At 39.4% G+C, this 24663-nt stretch overlaps 2 protein-coding genes across 8 annotated transcripts in view; both read left to right on the top strand.

The window, feature by feature from the left end:
• The window catches only part of erc1b (ELKS/RAB6-interacting/CAST family member 1b), a 205380-nt gene extending 188397 nt beyond the window's left edge, over nt 1-16983 (top strand). For all 7 annotated transcript variants that reach the window (XM_053241656.1, XM_053241657.1, XM_053241659.1 and 4 more), the window contains one exon: nt 11466-16983. In XM_053241656.1, the coding sequence (XP_053097631.1) occupies nt 11466-11603 (138 nt within the window). In that variant the 3' untranslated portion in view covers nt 11604-16983. The remainder of the gene's footprint in view (nt 1-11465) is intronic.
• A 5807-nt stretch (nt 16984-22790) lies between these two features.
• wnt5b (wingless-type MMTV integration site family, member 5b) overlaps nt 22791-24663 on the top strand; it is a 110297-nt gene continuing 108424 nt past the window's right edge. The window contains exon 1 of the mRNA XM_026922858.3: nt 22791-23500. The gene's annotated coding sequence lies outside the window, so the exon portion shown is untranslated. The remainder of the gene's footprint in view (nt 23501-24663) is intronic.

The following is a 24663-nucleotide window of genomic DNA, read 5'->3' as shown; positions in this document are numbered from 1 at the left end:
CCCCTCCATTTATTTCACACACTCTGCCAGACTCTATTCAGCCAGACCGCCTGCTCATCCTCTGTTGTGGTCAGTGCTGGTTTTATGTCCTCGCTCCCGGGTTTTTCCTCTCCCTGATGCTGTACGTGTTTTTTTTTTTGTTTGTTTTTTTTTGTCAATCCCCCCCCCCCCCCCCCCCTTTTTTTTTTTTTAATAAAGCTTAAGTCGTTCACAGGATGTTGCATTTCTGTTTAAACGACTGGTGTACAGGAAGGTCTTTTAGCCACACAGTGACCCAGCGGTCCTCCAAAGATAAGCTCCCCAAACTGCATTTTGTCAAATCAGGAATTAAATGTGCCGAAACCAAAACAAAGCCTTTGTGTACATAGTAAATCTAATAAGGTTTTTAGGATTTAGGGAATGCTAGGTCATATATAAACTTGTCTTCTAGTCAAGCCTCATGAGCAAATCTGAATTGATTCTTTATTTTGTAATGTAGATCACTCCTCTCTTGTAGTTCACCATAATCACAATATCCGTGATAAGCAGTTGCCAAAATAGTGCCAGTGATGACGCCTGTACTAGTTGAGTGCAAAAGTGTAAACAATCCACCCACCCACCCCTAAGGTCCTCGAATGGTGAAAAAAATATCTGCAAATGGGTTTATCCGGCCACAAAACAACACGGGGAGAAATATTACAACTGAGAGGATCCAAAAGCTGCTCAGAAGTTATGCAAAAGGTTGTAGGTGGAAAAAATAGCAGTCCAGAATCAGCAAAGAATTCACACACAAAAAAAGCAGAAGAACAAAACGATAACAAAACTAGGAAAAAAATCGTGGATAAACAAGAGAAGAAAAAGAAAGTCTCTGCCAAGACGTAGAAGCCAAACGCACACAGCGTACTCTTAACCCTGACGTGGGATAAATTGTCCCTGGAGACAGTTCTAAAGGCAGAGGGTGGGCCTGCAATGTATTAGAGAATATTTATATCACTTTCAGAAGCAATTCAACTTTTTTTTAAGCTGATCACAGAATCCATTAAATATTTTTGGAATAAAGTACATTTTTGTACGTTTCTTCTGCATTTTCTTTTAAGGCTAGGCAGACCTTTGCACTTGACTGCACACAATGCAAAATATAGGGGGCTGATGTTAGATAATACATTTCTAGTCAAAATAATTTATATTTGTTTCCCTGTTTCCCTTCTCTCCTGTCCTTTTTATCTATTTTTCTCTCTCTTGCTCTTTCTCACTCACATGATCACACACACACGGATGTTGGACATGTTGGTTTGGACAAGCTGGAGCCACGTATCCATTTTATTTACTTTGATCAAATCAGGAAAGATTGTTTGTGAATCCGGTTCTCTATCATACATCACACAGGCTCAGAAAGAACTGTAACGGATAGTGTCACGATAGCCAACAGAGCTTCTACTGCCAGAACTTTTAATTTCACTGCATGTAGCTCCTATAGCTGATAGATGAGAACATTAACATTTTTCTCTGCATGAGATGTTCAGTCAGTACCCATGTACTTAAAACAGTCTAATGGAGAGTGTTTCACTGTACAAGCTGCAAACATCCTGCCTACTGTTTTTGGATGAACAGAAGTTGTTCTAAGTTTTTATTTGCTTGAAATGCTTTATTTAAAATAAAAAAAAAAATCTGGTGTGAAAGTGGCACCCCGGCTGAGCGGTTGCGAGTTGTGGTAGTAGATACGTGACTGTTCCCAGTGCAGTCTGCTGCCGGATGCCTGTTGTGGCCAGCTGCTGGCTGACAGGCCCATGAATCCTGGGCAGCGTAAATGCAGGCTAATTTAAACAGGCAGGAAATGGGAGTAAACATGGCAGAACAAGGCCGCAGTGAACTGTGCATTATATTACACGTTCAGCAAACTTATTTTCACTGATGTAAAAATATCTGCAAACAGATGAGAAGCTAGCAAGTGGGTCAAAACTGTGTATTTTGTCTTTAAATTCACTGTAGCTAAGCTAGTGTGTGACCAAATCAAATCAGCACACTCATTTCTTATTAAAAGAGAAAGTGAACTCATCAGTGCTTAGTTTAAAACCAGTAAAAGATCCTGAGGTTGGTAATCAGTCCCCAAAAGATGAAGGTGTCACTGTGTGGTTGAACAATATCTGCTGTCTGTTCTGAACAACAAACTTCACATCCCCTTCACGTCTCCGCTTTGATGGCTATTTCAGGCCGAGCTAAACATGGAAAATGTCACATTTGATCTTTTCATGAATTCCTCTCCTTCGCTCGAATTTTGTCTCAGGTTTTTGCTGTCATTGGCTTAGCCTGTCAGCAGCCGTACTAGCTGCGCCAAAGCACACACAGGGCCTATCATATTAATAAAAACCATTAGGCCGACTTAAGAGAAGACATTTATGAACCTCCATGGTTGAGTAATGGATTTTTACACATGTGTAGTGAGCTGTTAAGTTCTTTTAAAGAGCTACTAACAGTGCAGGAACTTCTGCAGAGTGAGGAGCTTATGATTGGCAGGAAGAAAAGCCTACGCTGCCCTTTCAGATTGTTCAGAACTTATGATCAGTCTTAATCAGTCAGAAGAGTGTACTTTTTTGTACTTGATAACAAGCATTAATCACTAGTCACTAAAACTCCCAAAAATACCAAAAACATGTCTCAGAAGAGACTAAAAAAACTAGCTGTAGTTTTCTAGACCAAAAAACACTTAGTGTCATTTCGTTAGCTGTACGTCTTTCCCTCTAGTTTGTGCTGTAATAACCTTTGTTTAATAGTATAAGCATATTTTTACAGTCTTTACATTAGAAACCATATTACTGTATGGAACACACTGATGTAAAACCACCACAATATATGCATTAAAAGTGCTGCAAAGATAAATTCCACTACTGTAACAGATACATGTTTGTGGTTTGCAGTAATATACAGTGGGGTCCCAAAGTCTGAGACCACACTGAAACTAATTTGGGAATTTATTTTCATTTAAAACCATAAATAAACATAGTTTTCAGATTTTTGTAAAATTTCAAACACAGAAAGGAAGTGTTCAAGATTCTGTGCTGTTTCTATGTCTCTATTTAAATTTAAGCAAATGTATGATATTGATTGTTAACTCCTTTGTACAAAAGGTCAGATTTTCCTTGCATCTTATCTCTTCCACTGAAGCACATGTTTAGACAATACTCCATGATGTTGAGTCCATGCCAGCTTGAGTGCATGCTTTGCTTATTAAAGCAAAATGGGGATGTACCAAATACATAGAAATTCATGCAAATATTTCTAAAACTCTACTTTCCACTCAAGTTGTTGCTGATAATGTAATTTGTAATGAAAATCTTTCACTAGTGCCCTCATTTGGACCTCACTGTATACACTAACTGTTTGAATTTTGTTTACTTACTCAAGTGCGTTTGACTTTAAATTCTCATTAACATCATGCCTACTTTGCTCTCTTGCTCAACACTGGAAACATTTTTTCTCTGCTTGATCCATTCCTGAAAATAAGTAATTTTGTGAATAAAAAGAGCACAAATTTGCAATCAAGGTCGGGATGTCAGGTTATTTGTAAAACAGCCATAAACTTTTCACCTTTCTAGAAGGAATTATGACTCCATCATTAAGATGCATGAAGAAAACGAAATCTTTTTGTATCCTGTGCAATCACAAAATGATCTGCTTGGTGAAATAATGTTTGAACAGAAATCTACAGGGTAATGGTACAGTGGTGTTTCTCCCTTCTGCCTCTTTTCTCTTTGTGTCTGTAATCCTTATAATTTAATTTCAGGTTTTGATTGTAGTTCAATCCAAACTCTTATCCATCTGGTTTTAAATTTCGCCAGTTTTAGAACAATATGAGTAAACATTTGCAATTAGTAAGTATTTGACCAATAGTTTGGTCCGTGATAGAGCTTGAATACAAAATGATTTCGAATCAATGAAAAGTTTTTTTGTAGAGTTTCATCCATGTTGAGAGCTGTTGAATTTTGAAAACGTGACCTCAGTTCTGAAAAATGCTTATTCGCAATCGTAGACACAACCATATGCCTTCAGCTCAGACTCAGAATCAGCAAAAATTTAAAACCGGACTTTCATCATTTTGTGGTGGGCGTGTGTGCCAGGCTTTCGTTGTGATTGTGTTCGAAACTCACTGCCTCCACCAAACTGTTTGACCTCATCCAGCATTGTGGTTGGCATCGGGTGCAACTTGTGCGTCCACTCCTGGCCACATTAGCCCAGAAACACAATTAGACTTGATTGATGGGCTGCACAGATCGGCCTGAACCTCATTCTCCAGGCATTTCTAATCAGATGCGGTCGGTCCTGTTTAGTGCAACAACCGCAACCCTTCACCGCCAGGGCAAAGTCCGGCCTCGACTGAGTCCATTCTTTTCTTATAGGAGTGTCATTACGGTTAGTCTAGAGTGTCCAATGCACAGTTTAAAAAAATAGAGAAAGGAATAAAGATCGAGTGGAAAGATATATCAGTCTGCAGAGCTGAGTTAAGGAGGGACAGGGTAAAATCTTTATTTAAATGTCCATCCTTTATGAAAAAAATTATTACCTGAACATGTACTAGACATAAAACTCTGAATCATTCACTAAATGTATTTGTGTAAAAACACACACAAACCTGAAAGACACTTGCAAAAAAACCCAGGATTGTATCTTTCACAAAATAGCAATGTTATCTTTACCCGTATGCCTTAATGAATATGCAGTTGCAGTGGGGCATTTCTAGCTAAAGGTGGAAAAAAATCTATGCAAAGAATGTATAATTAGCCCCTGCAATGAGATTTGCTAAACTTTCTAAAGGTGACTTCAGGAATGGTGACTGTGTGTGCAAATCAATACAAAGCAAGGGCAGGTATTAAAGACAAAATTATATTGTTTCATAATTGCTAAAATTGTGATTGTGAATGTTTCTGAACATGTTTTATTTTGCTTGTTGTGTAATGATGCATCCATTTCCAGAATATTTGTTAGAGATCCAAACTGGTGATTGCTCATGAACACCACACTCAAAAACTTTAAATAATGTTCCATCCATCGCCCACCCCCTTGCCAGAATTGATGCAAGTATTCCTTATAAATCTTGCGATTTATCTGATTGCACACACAAATTAATACTATTTGTTTAGTAAGTCAAGGCCTCTGTGTATAACATTACAGCTAACTTAGTCCTGCTACACACAGAAGATGCGTTTTTAATTTTCCCGCGTTCAGGGATTCTTAATTAATTTCATTGCATTTCTTGTCCATCCACCTATAGTAACAATCTGCCTATTCCATTAGAGTACACGCCTTCACCTTTAACCCTTTAACCCCTTGTACCTGAGCTGGCCCGACCTTGGACGATGGAGAGTTGAGGTGTCGTTTGGGAGAGCTGTCAGACTGTAAGTCACACCGTAGGGATAAATTCGACTCCAGCGCCAGTAAGGGAACTCCGTTGGGGAGCATTAGCGCGCTGGCTTGGGGAGAGGGGATTTCAACAGAACGAGGGAAGATTGCAGTGACCTCATCTCAGTTTATTGAAGGGGGGTTGAAGGGGCACCCGAAGCTTTTGGGGGGATTTTCTTAAAAGCAAGCAATTTACGCGGTCTAATCCCCCTCCTTTAAAACGAGTGTCTGATTTTGCTGAAGTGAAAAGCACCATTTCCTACTTCGAGAATCATTGCTTTTATACTTGTCACATTTAGGGGAAAGTCTGTCATCTTTTTTACTTTATGTAGATTTATTGAGAGAGATTTGATTGCTTTAGCAGATCTGCAGATTTTAGACCTAGCCCCTAGTCCCCCCCGGCCCCCCACCCCCCCCCCCCCCCCTTTCCCTGACTCCATCCTGGCACTGATGGAAACTCAGTCTGGATCCAGCCAAGGACAGGGCTTGCCCATGGCCGTCATCTTTATCCCTCTGATTTAACCACCATGCCAGGGGAGCACTCAGCTCACAGCCTAATTTATATCCATGTCTCTCTTTTTCTCCTCCTTTCTTTCACTCTCTCTGGGGCAGTGTGAAGGGGAAGTGAGGTGGAAAGACAAATGTAAGTCAGGACCAGAAGGAGGGATGAAGGGGTCAAAGGTTAGACGTGATGAGCAACATGGGGACGAAGGCTGGAAGAGCAGAAGGAGCCCGTCATGTTAGAGATTTTGGATGTTATCAGACATTGCATCTGATCCTGTTTTATACGACGTATAAAAGCATTGTTGCTAAGGCAGTACTCTTTCATTTATGATTTCTGTACACATGTTCAAGCCATCTCTCTCTAGTACTTGTTCATCCTCTGGTGAGAGAGTTGAGTTCTTTCTGCACTCATTATAATCTGACTGCTGTTTATCTGGGGCTCAGAGAGCGCCCTAGCAGTAAAGGTGTGATAACACCCGATAAGAGTCCACTGTGATAACAGAGTAACACACACCAAAAAACATCCTCTCTTTCTGCTTCGCTCCCCATTTTTCTCTCCTCCTCTCCCCACCTCGGGGTTTTGGGTCAAGGCTGAGAAAGGAAACCAGTTTGGGAGACAGATAATGAGACAGATACCTCCTTCTTATCTAAAGCTTCATGTTATCTTTACTGCTCTGTTTTTTCAGAGGATCTTTACTAAGTAGACATAGTAAAGTGGGGAGAAGCGGCAGCAGCCTTGCTACTCTTTAACTCCCCTCAAAGAGTTCTGTTGAGGTCTTGGACTAGTCTTAGAATAAATTACATTGTCAGTGGAAATTCTCCTTTGAAAGTCGTTCATGCCTGAACTCTGGTCTTAATCAGTGTCTAGCAAACGGCCCTGTTTGTTCCCATCTGACGGATGTTCAGCTTTGCAGTAATTAGCTTGAAGGTTCCAGCATTCTGTTGGATTAATAAACATTTTAGGATGTTTTTCTTTTGAATTTCACTATTACTATCAGATCTCATTCCTATATTTATAGTGTCTATTTGTGATCATTCTCAGTTGGTGGAAACATTTACAAAGATCATAAATACTGAGTACTAATTTGCTTATAAACTTTTTATTTGCTTCACATGTGTAGTTAGTGGGGGGTCTTTTAGGTTATTTACAAAGAATAATTTGCGTAAATAGAATAATTGCACCACTTCCAAAGTCAGGGACAAAATAATATGTTAATGAGGGTTTTGCATGTGCAGATTGTTCTCAATAGTCGTGGCGAGTTCAGATTTCTAAGAGATCCAGGCCAACACTGTGACAGTCATTACTGTGTGGAAAAAAAAAATGAAAAGAACAACTGAGGATGTCAGGCCAAAAAAAAAAAATTAGCATATAGTCAAAAATAAAATTGAAGTAATGCCTCTGAGAAGAGTTAATGATTTCAGAAAATCTCTATATAAAAACCCATTTCACCCACTGACAAAAGAATGATTCATTTACTAAGTCTAAAAAGTTTCTCAAAATTTTAACTTTGTACTATTGCAACAAAGTTGACTTTATTCACCACATGTACACAAAGGCTGGGAGACCTGTTTAAAAATACCTTAGGAAGGTACAATAAATCAAAACATGATGTTCAGGCTGTCTTGGAATCTGCTGGCTTTGGCAGAATGAATGTGCAGCAAAAATTGCATGTTATTATGACTTTATCATGGTCATTACTTTATAATTGTAGTCATAATTTCAGAAAACCTGATTATTTTGTGATGCTAATTCAGAACTTTAAGGAACTTTCACGATATTAAGACTTGGTAAATGATAGAATCTTTTAGTAATGCATAACTTTGATAAACTTTTTATTCCATGCTAAGAGTAATTAGTAAATAGAACAGTTCACTTAATACCTGCCCTTCATTCATATGTATTTGCACACATGCAAACAGTTTTCTATTTGCATAGACACCACACTGTATTTTAGGTATAATATCTCAAGTCAAACATGCAAAATGAACAAGACATGTTGTTATGCTCCTATGAAAGACCTAACGCATGTCAGTAGATAAGTTTTCATTTTTTGCCAAGTTTTCGGTGTAGTACTGTGTATTAGATACATGCATCAGCCAAATGAGTATGTTTTACATCGACTTAAAGTCCACCAAGGGTCATCAGTTCCAGTCAGTGTCCAGCAGGTTGGTGATTTATCTACTAGGAGATTTATCTGCTAGTTAACAGGTGAGTGAATCAGGTGGTTTGAGGTGAAAAAAAAAAAAAAAAAAAAAAACAATTTCACAATTGATGACCATTGCTGTACCCCTTCCAGCTCTACCAGTGGGATTTTTTCCGGATTTATAAGGTAGCTCTGAGCCCCAAACCTCCTCCAGTTCCCTGCTGTGTGCTTTTAATGGAGCTTAGATAGACAGCATGACTGCACCCCTCGTCCTCACCCTGGGCACCATATATCAGCCACCGATAAGCCTCATTAACCCTCCTCACACAACACAATGCTTTCTTTCTCCATTCTACCTGCTCATCTCTTCTGAGTCTTTATTTTCCCACGTGTCCCATGTTCCCAAAGGTTGGTGAGGCCAGAAATGGAAGTCTAAATATGGGCTAGCAACCTTTTCTATTGACCTGAAGCTCTAAGCTACAAGAGTATGTCAGAATCTATATTTACGCTCTGCCTTCAGTCTCACTCTTAATCGTTGGATGTATCAAGGATGGACATACGAGTTGAAACCTTGACCATGGCGTTTTGGCTGTTTTTCTGAATTTATACATCTGTAAATGCCAGGTTGTATCCTTATGTAAACTCATGCAGGTCCACTTAGATTCTGATTGCCCCTTCTAGTCTTGGCCCAGTTTTATTCTTAAGGATTTAATCTTTTCCCCATTTCGTCTTGGCCCAGATATGGAAAGTCTTTCTCGGGCATATCCGTCACGGACATTCCCCCCGGATCCTGAGCAAGCAGAGCGTAGCATTAGCTCTAGCTCTGTGTATCAGGAATGGATGCTTGTCATTCTCATTGCTGGCCAGGCGTGTTTGCCCTGCAGTTGTACAAACACTGGTCTGACAGGTAGCATTGCGTTGCGCCATCTGAACCACCAAAACCATGTTTTGTTTTATTAATTATGAAGCGGTCATTCAATTCAGGCACACATAAGAAAATACATAAAGGGGAAGTGCATTTTATGATGTATGAATGCATGCTCTCATTATTGTTACAGATGTCTTTATCATTAACCTTGTTAAATTTGGGAGAGCCAAAGAAAACAGCTTTGTGGTTTTGTTTTTTTTTTCACAAAATATTCTGCTTTCTGCGGGTGGAGAGCTTTGGCTTTTGGATCGTTGCTCTCCGTTTAGATCTAAAAGGCAATTTAAAGGTTTTGCAGCACATCAAATCTCAGCCTGTTCACAGAGGCCCAGGTACCTTTGGGGAAAACGTGGGGCGGATGACTTGAAGGTCCTGCTGGGTAAAGTTTGAGTGATGAGTGATGCACTGAAATAAAAATTCTTCACTGAAGCCAGAACTGCAAGTGAAATTTAGGACATGCTGGACCCAAACCTAAAAAAAAAATTTTTTTTTTAATCTGTTGGAGTTTTAAATGGAGTTTTATCATATTATGGAAACTATTTTAATACCTTATCAAAATTTTTTTCAGCCAATATTTACTTACTTATTTACTTAGCAAGAATTTTGGTGCATCCCTAGTACAAAAATTGTTTTTTAGATTTGTAGCATACAACTTTTTTCCCGTCTTCTTTTCTCCTGTTACCTAGTGCATTGTGTCAGTAGGAGTGTTAATGTTTAATGGGCCTCTCTCACACCTGTGTGTGTGTGTGTGTGTGTGTGTGTGTGCGTGTGCACATGTGTTTATGAGTGTGTGAGAAAATGCTGGACTGAGGCACCTGCTCCTGCTATAGCATACTTCCTAGACCACTTGGCATTGCATGTCCCTGGCCATCACCCTCCTTCAATTTCCTGTCTCGGCCCAAGGCACTGCAGAAATCATGTGGAAAAATAGTTCTGAGTATTAATGATATTCTCACCTGTGATTATCATTAGTGCATGATATGCAGTAAAAAATGTTAAATACTCATTTTTAGCCTCAGCTTCTTTTAACGAGCGGAAAATTAAAACCAGTGAAATGAATTCCAAGTGCAGAGCCGTGTTATAATGGTTTAAAATGATGCACTTCGCAGAGACAAGGCTTTCCAGCAGTATTTTAATGATTGGGTGTTAACGGGAAGTTACACAGTCAGAGCAGGTGGAGGAGAGAGCAGAAGGAGAAGATTATCGTCACCCAGCTGACTGCTGCTTCACACCTTCCTGAACTCTCACTTTTTTCTTTTTTTTTTTTTTAAAACTTATTTGCACCTCATCTGTGCTCGCTCACATTTTTCAGCACACAGACACTTTCACAGTCTCGCCTGAGCTGAGAACTTTATAGTGCACTTGACTTCTTTTCAGTTCTCTTTGACCCAGATGGGCTTCTGTGTTCACAGTGGGGCAGAAGGGATATACAGGAACTGCAGTGAAGAGCAGTGAGAATTTAGGAAATTGAGCTTTTTTGGGGGAAAAAATCCTTTCACTCACATTAAACCTGGCTGACCCTAAAAACAAAGTGTATTAATTTGTCTAAATTGTGTTTTATGAATTCATAAAAGGTTTAATTAATATTAAAGCTTTACATTTTAGACTCTACAACTTTAACGCGTTATATTAAAATGAACATGGTCTTCAAATATCAAATGATCTGTGGATTTATGGGAATTGTTGTATTTTCTGTATATTTTCTTGCTGCAATATAATTAGGCCTTAATCACCATTCCAAGTACTATAGAATATAATAAGCAGAATTACCCCAGGCGATGTTGAATTTTAGATTCTGATTGGTTGGAAAGTGTTGATTAATTCTCTGTAACAGCTGTTCTGATGGTAGTGCTGCTGCAAGGTTTATATTAATGCACTCGTTCTAATACTCAGTTCAGTAGTAACAGCTCATTCACAGGGACTTGTACAGCAGATGCTTCAGATTTAAAAAATTGTGTGTAATTGTTGATATCATGAAGTTTACATTTATTTAACTATTTTTGGCCTTTTTTGGCAGTGTCTGCATTTCCTATCAGTCAGAGATAAAGCTGTAACTTTAAGTTTTCCAACATGGGAAAGTCTTCCGGATAGAGGAGTTTACATTTTGCGATTTCTTGTTAACAAGCTTATTAACTTCAAGAGAAAGAAAGAAAAAAAAGAGACTGCTGTGGGAACGACTTTTGGCTATAATGTAAGTGTTAACAGGGATTAATTTTTTTTTCTGACTTTCCTCTACATTAACTGTAACAATAAATGGAAAAAAAAAGTATATGTTGGTCTTCACTAAATTAAAAATCCTAATCATTGCCAAATCACTGTGGTATAAGAGGAGTAAAACGCTCCAGGGCATGCTGTTACAGGAAAATAATCAGCATCACATCACCCAGGTTGTTGATTATTTTCCTATTTTCCAGAGTGTTTTATTCTATACTTACAAAACAAAAACTTGTTAGCTTATCCAGTGCAAGTACAGTGAATGATCCGTGTGGATTAAGCTGATGTTCTCCTTTCCCCTGCAGCTGGAATCGGAGCTGGAGCAGTGTGAGCGAGAGAGCGCTGAGCTGCAGGAGTATGCCAACTCGGTCCTGCAGCAGATCGCAGACCACTGCCCCGACATCCTGGAGCAGGTCGTCAACGCACTGGAGGAGTCGTGCTGAACGTGCCACGCTCTCCTCCACTTTTTTTCTCGTTTTTATTTTAGTTTTTTTGTTGGGAAATCCAGACCTGCTTCCCGCCTCCCGTCTCACCGCTATGAGCTCAAGGACACCAGCGTGCATCTGCCCCCACACTTCCAGACACCAGACCGGAAGGACAGGAAGGAGCTGGAGTGTAAATTGGGATGAGCATCAGCACATCAGCACAGGGCACAGCTGAACGAGTCTCGCGGGGGTCGTTCCTGCTTCAGTCTTCTCCTGACTCTGTCTCTCATCACCTACCTATCCTCCTCTCTGCTGGTTTACTGCTTCAAGTCCCCGATGTTTACAGCTCGCTCACACACACATAAACACACTGAGACAAAGCGGCGAAGTGCAGTATTAAAGGAGAAGTCCATTAAGTCCATCAGCATGAGTGAAACCATAACATCTTACCCTTAACATGTGCTCATGTCTGAAGAGGCTCTCTCTCTCTCTCTCTCTCTCTCTCTTTCTCTCTTTCTGGGTCCATAAATCTGTTCTCTGAGGATCTCCAGACGCAGGATCACCAAAAACGTCCTTGTTTCTTTTCTTAGTTACTCATATTGAGTGAGTCAAATGAAATCACTCCAGAGTCATTTGCTCTCTACTGAAAATCCCATCATACAGCACTGTAGGTCAATCCATAACCCTCTTACTACCCAGGACCCCCTTTAGAGTTACGTTTAATTCATTGCCAAAATTGTCTGGGAGAGCAGGAGAGAACCTTTGATTTTCTTAGGTTTATTGCCGTCACTGTTTGTTCGTCTGAGTCATTTAAGGAAATTAGAAAATGTATTATTATTGGCAGGATTATTAGTGGTTCCCGAAAAGCTGATTTTATTACAGAGATGTGTATAGAAATATACACTATATATATAGGAAATATAGAATCAGGACAGGAGGTTGTATTATATAAATTATATAGTGGCCTGAATAAGGGCTTCACCAGAGCGACTGTTACTTTTGGTTGTTGAAAATAAGTAAATCTTTTCTTCTTTTTTTTCGTTACTCCTTTTCCCACTTTAATGATGGGTTATTCCGATGTTCCTCGTTATCTCTTTCACTCCCGCTCTCAAGCCCCTTGTCCCATGCACAAGGTGAATCTGCTCACCATTTATGATTATATGAGTCTCTATCTCCAGGCCAAGGGTGTCCATGAAAGCAGGGTCAACTCATCATAAATATTGCCTCATCAATTACTTGCAATTTGCTTTAAAGTCCACAGTTGACTCTCTTGCGGATGTGGATGACACTAGGCGTAATCCGAACTCTGCTCCTCTTCTCTCTTCTCTCTTCTGTCTTGTTTTGCCCAGTGATAAGCAGTGTGGAATACTGCCACGTCTGTGATCTCTGCAAGGCTTTATCTTTCTTATTAACACACACACACACACAGAGTCATGCCACCAAACCAGCACACAGAGACAGATAAGAGAGAAAGAAGGTAAACTCATCACAGGGCTGGATGTTTGTTTTACTCAAACATAGCCTGGCATCATCGATTGAGTCATGGAGAATTTATAGCAGGTATTTCTCCTTTGGTTGCAGCGTGTTTTCAGTTCCGTCTGCCGTGAGCCGTGTTCCATTTGAGTGCAAAAGTTTGTGTGCCCTTAAGACAAAAAAAGAAGATGATAAAGAAATTTAATTTGTACGTAAAAGACACAGAGGCACTGATTTAATAAGATCCCGAACAGCGCATGTTAATTTGCACGTGATATGGGAAAGATTGTATGCAAAACAAGTGGTAGATGATTTACAAATATTAATTGCATGAAGTCAAGGAAGTAACCCGATGTAAACTCGCTGTTTGTGTGCGCTATTTGTTTCAAAGAGTGAAGGTGATACTCATATATAATACTGATTAAAGACGATAAGACACATTTAAAAAAACTGTCCAATGTATAAACAATATGAACACAAAATTCATACATGTGGGTGTATTCTGTCCGTAAGGTGACCATGAATTAAAGCATTTCAGCAGGCTGTGTTTAAATACTTTTGTGGCTAATAACTAAAAAGAAGTCACCTTGGTTAAGTCATCATTATAAGATAATTGAGAGTTTTGAGATACTGATGCATAATCTCATTATTAAGAAGTATAAGTTTGTTTTCAAATGGCCTCTACAAAAATACCTGCTTTTGGGTTGCATTAATTTGCGCACACAAGCACATTCCTGAAGTGACTCTCAGTCAGCAGTAAAATTGCTAATTTAATCTATTTGCATTGACACCACCTTGTATTTTCTATTTTTAAGTAGAAACACACCAAACTGCGTTTTCATTAAAGCAAATGTGCAAAATCAGACATCTATTTTGAAAGACACAATCCTCAGTGTTTATAATTCGTCTTGCACCTTTGTGCAGGTGCTATCGAGTTTGCATGTTTTTTTTTTTTTTTTTAACACACACGAACTTTAAATTGGGTCCTTAGTGTTTTAGGTTTCACAGATGTTCCTTCATCATTATCACAAGTACCAAATATGGTTAAACAGCTTATGTTAAGGTACTGAAAGTTAAAAAAGACAACAAAATATCAGTCCATAACTTTGCACCCCCCCCCTTCTAAATGTGATCTAAATATTATAAATAAATAACTTCTTCAACCTCTTTAATCTGCATTCTTCACATCACTGAAAGTGTCATAGCAAAACCTTTTTCCCTCCACAAACTATTTTGCTGTTTATTTTTGCTTTATGGTTTAGATGGCTCCACCCACATTTCATTTTCACTTAATGGGAATTCTTCTTTTTTTTTTTTTTTTTTTTTTTTTTTTATTGTAGATCAATTGTAAAACAGACACACGTGTTCAACCATGGGGGGTGCAAACTTTTGCACTCGACCGTATATATATATATATATATGAGATAATACAAAGGTTAATGAGAGCCCATTTGTGCCAGTGTTTAATGGCGCAGCATGTAATGGTGCCTCGCTTTATGTTGGCAATACCAAGGAAACGCCCTGAGACGGCACGGCACGAACGCAAATGATTTTATTACATTTTTATTGCCACAATTAATCCTGATGGGTTTCTTTATATGACAGAGCACACACAAATCTTTGCTTCTTTTTCTCTCTTGTCTCCTCTCTCTCACACACACGCGCGCGCACACACGCAAGTGCAGTGTTTTGGCTTGGTACGCTTAGGTCTCTGAAATATGGGGCTCACTTATCAGGGCTGTGGCTGAGTATCCAAGCTTAGACTAAACACAGGCCTCTCGCACATGCTCACTCTTACACATCTACTTTCACACACACAACGAGGATTTATGAGGCGCACTCTAACGCTGCTCTCTGCCTGCCTCTGGTCAACTCTGAATTCAGCGAGAAAACAAGAATGAGTAACCAGAAACAGATCAGAGAGTGAAAGTGAAGGAGAGAGGATATTCTCTTGTGTGTGTGTGTGTGTGTGTGTGTGTGTGTTGTGTGGTATGTAGTGATTCTCAGAGTCGCTAGTGTTTTTGTGTCCTCGCACACACACTTGATTTCCCTCACTACCCTTCAGTTTATCACAGGTTTTTCCAGTCGTTACTTTCGTCTATATCGTCTATATCTGGCTTGGTTTGTTGTGTTTAATTTGCATTTTCTTCATAAGTTACACGTCGCACTTTAAGTTACGGTGCCTTGCATATTTGGAAGACTGGCAGATCAGAAGCACATCTGCTCGTATAATTATGATTAAGGTATTTCTTTACATTCTGGACAGTTTTTCCCCCCCCCGGTGTCAAGTGCATCTAGAAAGGGAGGTGAAGACTCAGATGTTCTCTAGTGTTGTCTTTTAAAGCAATGCCATACTCAATTCTTCATTTTCTCATTTCATTGTGGAATTTTTCCATTATCTATCAGTGTTGAGTGCACAGTCAGGTCTCTGCTCACGCTGTCTGGGAGTTGACAGTATCGCAGACGATCATTAGAAATAAACACAAAAACACGCCGTCAGTCATCTGCTGATTTTTTTTTTTAATCTTTCCTAATACGTGACATGAGCGCAGCAGTGAAGGTCAGCGCCTGTCTTTGAGATTCTGATTTATTTGCTATTGCTTTTGTCTGTTCACTCAGCGATGAGAACACTGCCAGAGAAATTCTTCCTGGACTCGTTTAACGCTCCCCCTACACATACACACATATCTATATTTATATATTAGCTGATAGAGGGAGATGAATAGAGTTGAACTGTGTGTTGTTGTTGGGGTTTTTCTTTTTTTTTTTCCACACAATGTTGTTTATGAGGAGGGGAAGACATCCGTCTGAACAAAATGGCCACCACGTGCCCTACATCTTACACGAAAATACGAGATATAAACGTGTCTCAAATAATTTCTAAGTGTCAAATAAAAGCTGTTAACACAGGTTCTGAAAAGCATTACTGTGTGGTTGATGATGTACCGTTGCTATGTACTCAATACTCTTCTTATGTTCTTTTTTTTTTTTTTTCCGCAGCCTGTTCAAATGTGTGAGATTGAAAGTGTTGAATTTTTTTTTTTTCTTTTTTTTTTTTTTTTTAAATCACTAATGTGCAAGTGTGTTCAGGGGTGGAAAAGCCTCCCTCCATGACTGTGCTCCACGTGTGCTCACTGACCCCTAACACCGTTTGAACTACTAAAACTGTGACTCTGGATTGCAGGTCACCTTTGTTTGAGCGTGAAACACAATCCAGACGCTTTTCTATTTCCTGTCGTTGTTTACCGCTCATGTTTAGAACGACACTCGCGTGTTACGACCCTTTAAGTAGCTCTCCATTAAATAGTTTACTTATTCACTCATCTCCTATTGGCATTATTTACCTAAACACTCAGTGGACACGTCCGCATTTTTCATGGTCACATCCGTCCGATTAGTTTACAGGACCAAACCATGTTAAACATCTGCTGAAGGATCAGGAGAGTTTGGCTGTGTGAGACTGAATGAATCCGGGTCTACTGTTAAAATCAACCAAAGCTGAACTGAACGCCTGTTACGTTACTTTACGCTCGAATCCTGACAGAGTCGTGAAGGTCAAACCAAAGACGTGCAGCCTTGTGTTAGATCACACACTTTTCTGAAAGTTTTTATATCTTTTTTTTTTTTTTTTTATGCCAGAATGCACAGATTGACCACACATTGTGAAGTACACTGAATAGGGCTCCGATCTCAAATAATTTCAGTTACATTTTCATTGTTAAATATGCATTTCTGCACCTTTTTAATCCACTAATTCAACACCGCAATATTTAATTTAGTGGATGTTTAAAATTCTGCCTTCAGTTACAGTTTCTACAAAGTCGTACCACGTTTTCCAGCACACTGACGCAGTCCTGGAGGGTGCCTATCCCCTTTCCACCTTAATTTAATACATTTAATAAAGGAAAAGATGTTTTAAAAACAATCATCTACAATACCTGGTTTTCATTTGCTTCCTAATTTGTTATTTTCATGCCTTTTCTTTCCTCTCCGTTTGTGAAAGCGCTGGAGATTTGTTTACCAAAAAAAAAAAGAAAAAAAGAAAATGAAAGCTGGGAATTAGGCATATTGTATTCATCTTTTGTAAATATAAACACTTCATTATCAGCCATCTCGCTCTGCGTCTTGAGGGTTTTTTTGCGTGGCGTTGCCATATCAACACATAAACAAACACACACCATGCACACTTGTGTTGTTTCTCAGTCAGCAGGGTCGACTGTCCTCGTATGAATGATCTCTTATCAAGCTCTTACTTTTACAGAATATGAATCACTGCACGTGTGTTTTGTGTTAGTGGTGTGTCTTGTGCTTGTTTGTTTCTTGCAGGTCTTTCACGCTTTCTGTCGACACTCCACACATTCCTCAGTGAGGATGAGAGGAAGATAGGACTGATCTCCTAAAGCGGCCAGGTGCTTTGAGATGTCCTTCACTTTCCTCCAGGTTTTACACACACACACACACACACACACACACACACACACACAGTGTTAGTGTAAAAACACTTGTATCACAGAAGCAGTTTTGGCTGCCCAGAAGAGCCTTCATATCAGCGAGCCCATCTCGTATTGTTTTATAACAGGACGTTTAGCGCAGTGTACTGCGTTATAGCCTCATACCACGCCCTCATGGTTTCATTCCTTTTCTTTTACTCATATCAGGAAGACATTTAACCTGATGGAAAATCTAGACAGGAATTGTTTGTATTACAGTTTACTTTTAGAAATATATTAACTCTAAGTAAGTCTGTATATCAGGAGTGTTCAGCTAGAAATCTGTGAAGGCCAAGCTGCATAAAATTCTTTGTGGATAAGTGACTAACATGACAGTTATCTTTTAATACATAACCTTTAGTGATTAGGTCATAAATATGCTATAAATAAAACAGCAGTTTGAAGTGATTGTTTTGTTTCGCTTCAAGTTACCGCTTTTGACTAGTGCCACACTCTCCGAACAGATGAGACGTCTGTTTCGAACTTGACGCAGAGAATGAATGCACGCTTCTACATTCTGTCTCTGTTCATGTTCAGAAAACTGGAGTTGATCAACTACAGCCAGTTTTTATCCCATATGGCTTCTAGGCCAGATTTTCCAAATTGGTGACTCCTGTTGGACATTAATAAATATAGACTAATTTGATTTGATTTTTCATTTCTAATTCCCAATTTTAGTTTTTGCATTGTAAGGTGACCTTGAGTGTCTTGAAAGGCACCCATCAGTAAAAATGTATTATTATTATTATTATTATTATTATTATTATTATTAACACAATACACATTTTTTCATGTGAGTTCTTGTGTGAATTGTCATCAGTGGTCAGATTTTCACATACCGGTTTATTCAAATTTATATTGTTATTTTTCATGAAAATAGGAAATATTTCATATTTTGGATTTTTTTTTGTTTGTTTTATGGATAAACTGTGATTTAAAATCAAACCTATGCTAAAATATTAAAGAGGGCTCTTCTGTCACAGTCTAGCTTTAAGAAATATAAACCAGTGCATGAAATTATGTGGATAATTCCCATAACTTCAAAAGCTGAGAAAACAATCAATATACATAACACCAGTGACCAAGAGAATCTCAAGAAAGAGTTCAATTCTGCAGGGATCATTACACCGTCTTTGGAAATTTTTATCCGCAGACCATATTACATTGTTTTTTATAATCTATGCATTACAACAACGTAAAACTGAGTATGGAGAATTTTTAAGACACCTGCAGAACCTGAAAAATCTAAATGAATAAAACAAACTAACTAGGCTATATGTAGCTAATATAAATAAAGTTTTATCATATCCTTGTATATTATATTAATATATCATTGTCGTGTTTTTCATATTTTCCTATTGTGGAAATAGAAAATTGCCAAAAATCTAAAAGTTGCTAGCAAAATCACTATTTTTTATCAGTGGGACACCGAATACATTTAAATTAGGCCAGAGAAGATATGGAAAAAATGATCTTTGTGTTATATCCATTTGAAATATTATTCTATTACTTTGGTAGATTTGTGTCACCCCATGCTGAGGCATCCAGCTCCATGGCTTAAAAATGTAAGAGGCGTAAGCCAGTCCTGCTATGTGCACGTAATCACACACAGGCTGAGCGAGAGGAAAAGAACAGTTCTGTCAGTGGCAGCTTTTCTGCAGGTCCTCGATAGCCGCACTAACCGTGCAGTGATTGGCGTCCTCGCTGCGGCCCTGCGGAGCCTCGTAACCAAACAGCAGTGTGCTGTAGAGGTCTCTCTGTTTAAAGTGTGTGTATATATAGCAGCGCTTTTCTGCATCTGGTTTTAGGAGAGCACAAGAGAGGATAAGGAGGACCGTGTGTGGGCGTGGAAATGATGTGGTTTCAGCCATGGCAGCCAAAAACACACTGATTGCGAGAAAGGAGGGGTGAGAGGAGAGTGAAGAAGAAGAAGAAGAAAAAACACGATCCTAAAATAATGTGCATAGGAAGGATGGAAACACTGTTTCTTTTAGCTTCCTTCACATCACCAAGTACCATAAAGGAAACATACTGTATATCCATGAATGTAAAAGATACAATGGGGATTTTATACATTTCAGGCCAAGCAGAGAGCGAACTGAGGGGTAGGAGGTGATTTAGGGGGTGTCAAATCCCCATGAGGAGGGGGGCGCTAAATATTTTTACAGTTCTCAAAGATAATAATGACAAAAATCAATCTGTCGGCAGTCAGCACGGCCATGAGCTGCTTGTTTTTTTTTCTTCTTCTTTTCCAGTTTACAGCTGCAAATTTCCAGACACAAGTTTCTGTATGTGCTCGTACTGTCCCTTTAAATTGGGCAGAAAACCATCAACACCACTTTATAATCTTGCTGTCCCCTGTAATAAAGTTCCTTAGAAATACACTGTCTTTCCCGCTCATTTCCCATCATGTGCATAACAGAAACATAACCATAACATAAACTCCTTAAAAATTAGACTTGGCTAGAATACTCTTGAAATGAAGTGAAATGAATGTTGTGGATTTTGTAATAATGTAAAAAGTTATATTACTTCAATGTATTCTTAGGGGGGAAAAAAGCTTAAAAAAAAATGGAACTTTAAAGGTTCTTCAGCTTGTCCCTCAGGGGAAACTCTTAAAGGTTGTATGTAGATCCCTAAAAAAGACAATTTCCTTGTTAGTGAAGCTTCAGAATAGAACCACTTGATGAGACGAAGAAAATGTTCCATGGATGAAGATTAGACAACAAAATATATTCTTGAATGTTCAGGATCTAATATTCAAGAATATATCTAAAGCCTTAAAGAGCCCTTGTTCTTATGATTCTATCTAAACCCAATCCTGCAACAGAGTGTTTCTTTTCTGGTCCAGAGTTTCAGTTAATGTTCACATCAAACATCAGAATGGGGGAAAATGTGATCTCAGTGACTGACTGTGGCATGGTTGTTGGTGCCAGATGAGCTGGTTTAAGTATTTCAGAAACTGCTGATCTCCTGGGATTTTCACATACAACTGTCTCTACACTGAATGATGCAAAAAACAAAAAACATCTAGTGAGTGGCAGTTCTGCAGGTGGAAACTCCTTGTTGAGGAGAGAGGTCAGAGGAGAATGGCCAGACTGGTATGAGCTGACAAGAAGTCTACAATAACTCAAATAACCACTCTACAGCCGTGGTGAGCAAGAAAACATGTTAGAATGCCCAACATGTCAGACCTTCAGGCAGATAGACTACAACAGCAGAAGACCACATCGGGTTCCACTTCTGTCAGCCAAGAACAAGAGTCTGAGGCTGCATTGGGCACAGGTTCACTGAAACTGGACAGGTAGGGGGGAAAACAGCCAGGTGACGTGTCGGGTTGCAGTGAGCCTGTGCAGACAGTAGCCTCAGATTCCTGAAAAATTAGTTGTATTAGGTTTTTACATTGGCAGCTATTTCTTCCATTTTTATTCCATTTTATAGCATAAAAGCAGTTTTTGAGGAATATTTGGCCAAACATTGAAGAGATTATTAACCTATGATCAAGATCGACTAAGAGAAAAGAGCTGAGCTATGAAGAGAAATTACAGTAGTTTCTTGGTGAAGAATAGAGCTTTCTTTCCTTTGAATTTCTAGGCATAATTTGGGATTAAATGCTTAATGCTTGAATATGATCAATTATGTATTTATTTGTTTTATGTTTTCATCATATTACATGCATTATTGATGATAATGATGATGATGATGATGATGATGATTGGGATGCAAGATATTCTGCCATGGAAAGTGCTCTGCCATTTAAAAACTTCAAAACTCTCAAATAACCATGAGACATTATAATTTCCTGGTTATTTGTGAAGAACAAGTCATCATCATCAATTATACATATTCTGAATGCCCTCATTGCCAATTTTATGTGTAACTGTCGAGAGCTTGAGGTCAGATATGAGAAGGACATGACGGATCAGACAGACTAGTGTGAGTCACACAGGTGAGTGTGTGTGTGGACATGGACTGTGTGACTCGTCGCTCTGTCTACACCTGTTAAACTATTGCATTCAGTATCAAGACCTGACACTGACTGCCTCCTGCTTTACTCATTAATGTTCATTCTTACAGTGATGTGACTAAAGGAGTGTTTCTCAAGGGACAGTCCTCATAAAGCAGCTTTTAAAAAAAAAAAAAAACTAAGAGCCAAAATATTTCCTTTGGGATACAGAGGTTAGGGTTAGATGTAGGTGTACACGCCTAGGAAAAAGGGGGTTCCTTGAGGGGTTTTTGGATGATTAAGGGTTTCAGCTTTCTAAAGTAGTTCTACTTGGAAACATCATGAATGTTTCTCATTTATCAGTAAGCGCTTTATCCTTTATCCCTTGCCTACCCTGGGAACACTGGCCAAAAGTGGGAATACACCCAGGATGGGACACCAGTCCATCTCAGGGCACCGTACACACATTCACACTTTCATTCACACCAAGAGGCAATTTACAGCCACCAGTCCACCTCACGCCACATTTTTTGGGAGGTGGGAAGAAAACGGGAGAACACAGGGAAAACATGTAAAAGTCCACACAGATAGTAACCTGAGCTCAGGACTGAACTGGGAACTCTGGAGCTGTGATGTGGCAACGCTACCTACCGTGCACCACCAGGCCGATCTCTACGTTTTCAAGTCACCTGTATTTACATATCACAAGACAAGAAGTGTTGGTCAAAGTGCTGTACAATAACATCATTTAATGCCAAACAGCAGGGGAATAAAATGGAAATTAAGTGAAATAAAACAATAAAAACAAATGTTAATGGTTCTCCCAAAGGAGCAAACCAAGGAACCCTGGCTGCTGGATGCAAGTTTTTTCCTAGGAGCTGCACTAAATCACTAATCTGATCTCCTGCGAGCAGTAAATCACTAATCAGTGAAAATAATACATCAGAAAAGGGGTGTGTGTGTGTGTGTGTGTGTGTGTGGATAATCTATCAGCATAACACACACACCTGTGTTTAATAGCCCTATGAGGTCAAAATACACCAAATCCACACAAAAGCTTCCCCCACACCGTCATTACACTGTCTCTGTCCTACATGCTAGTAGTTTGGGACGCACGTGAAGCATTTTTTGGCTCCAGTATTGAATTAAACAGAAATCCTCAGGACTTTTCTCTCTCTCTCTCGGGTCGCGTCCCAAACCGCACACTACTGTACAACATAGTGCGCACCACTAGCAGGCTGTGTGTAGTATTCAGCCACACTCTTCAGTGCAGTAGTGTGCAGTTTGGGACGCGGGCTGGACAGAGAGAGTGAGAAGAGGAGGGCAGGCCTATTCACAAACTCTCAACTCCAAACCCATTCAATGTCTAACTCAGTTCACTTAGCGCTGGAACGCGGGGACGCGCATTTACTCCGGCTCTGCTCAGACACTTTGGGGAACTTTTTACAGCCTGGAGATTAAACAGGCTGTGTGAGGGGTTGATGATTGCTTCTAGAGATAGTTGGAAAGAACATCAGAGCAGTTCAGGTTTATTTTGTTACTATCTGATTTCTGAGTTCGTATTGGAGCGAATCTGATTTGTCGGGAACGCGCCGCTCCTCGTGTTTAAACCACAACACTCAAAGTTCACACACGTCTGGTTTCCACCTGTTGCATTGTAGTGGCGGTGGTGCTGCTGGTGTTGGTGTTGAATCAGGACGTGGAGAGGAGAGGAGAGGAGAGGATCAGGGCCGGAGCTGAGGAGCAGCACCGCCACCCGACACCACACTCCTGCCTGCTGGCGCACAGACCTCACTGTTTACCTCCACAGCTAAACAACCGGAGCTCAGAAATAAGTTACACTTAGACCTTTCCAGGAGTATAATTTGTACTTTTTCCAATACTTTGTGTAAAAATCAGAGTGCCGTCCTGTAGATCAGCTTGCAGATCTGTGGAGCTTGGAGAAAGTTTTGGAAAGCGGCGCACAACCACGACGCACTTTCTGTTCCTCCTGCTCTGCCAAACAAGTAAGATCCACTTCTCAACTCTCATAAACGCTGCAGTGAATAGCTAACAAATTGCTCTACTTTTTAATCCTGAACACCATTTAATCCTCTCTGCTCTGTGTGTGTGTGTGTGTGTGTGGTCGGTCCGAGGGGCTTGCACTGCGCGCGCTCAAGGCTGGACAACTTTTAGCACAAACTTTACTACTTTTACACTACTCTCACACTGTACACTTTTACACTCCTCTTCTTTTTTATAAGGCATTTCGCTTTCTAATTAAAATCTATCAGATTGTTCAGATTGTGCCGCACTGTGGAGCTGCTCTGAGCATTAGATCAGCCAGAGCCAAACTTCAGCCTCACTGTCGGATTGGGTTTATTTCTAATTAATCCTAAAGTAAAGGCTTGTTGTATTTTACTATCCGAGACTGAGAAATGTATGCTATTTAGGTTACAGGTCTAAGCAAATCCTTCTGTTTTCTTTGAAACAGACTTTCAGTGTCAGCTGGTCTGCATTTTGAACACACTTTCCTCTCTTGAACTAATTTCTAATCGAAGCCATCCGAGTTAAATGACAGCCTGATTTCTGGAGTGGAAAAAAACAACAGTGCTGTTTGCCTACTTCTAGCTAGATAGTGTGAGTTAGGTATAAAAATTGCCTGTCATCCATACTGACCTGTAATCTCTGAATTGGAAAAATATATATAATACTACACGTGTGCACTGATATACATATGTATAGACCTGCATGTGTAGGGTGAAGTTGGTTATTATGGAGCATTCAGCATCCCATGTAGCAGTATGGAATAAAAATAACCTCACAGTAAACTAAACTGTGTCCAAAGTACTTTACAATTAAAGCAATCTACCAGCAAGCAATACAACATACTGACCTCAGTCTCAAGTTAAGAATGATTGTGTTTATGTGTTTATGTTAACTGTCTCTAACATGTTTCTGTGTTCCTAATGCAACACACCTGATTTAAGTTTGTTAACTGATCAGGTGTGTATGCTATGAGTAGGGTTTCAGTTCAGATTAAACATTTTCAACACAGCAAAATGCAAAAGCGAATTAACATTCAGCTACTTGTAGATTATTATTCAGTATTCAGTCAAACCATTTGTTCCAACTTAGTGTCTATTATTATTTCAAAAGTGTGACTGTTTGAAACATTGTGTTCCTTTAG

The sequence above is a fragment of the Pangasianodon hypophthalmus genome, chromosome 18 (genome assembly GCF_027358585.1).
Source record: "Pangasianodon hypophthalmus isolate fPanHyp1 chromosome 18, fPanHyp1.pri, whole genome shotgun sequence".
NCBI classification, from domain to species: Eukaryota; Metazoa; Chordata; class Actinopteri; order Siluriformes; family Pangasiidae; genus Pangasianodon; species Pangasianodon hypophthalmus.
The sequence above is the reverse complement of the archived record's forward strand: the minus strand, read 5'-3'. Positions and strand labels throughout refer to the sequence as shown.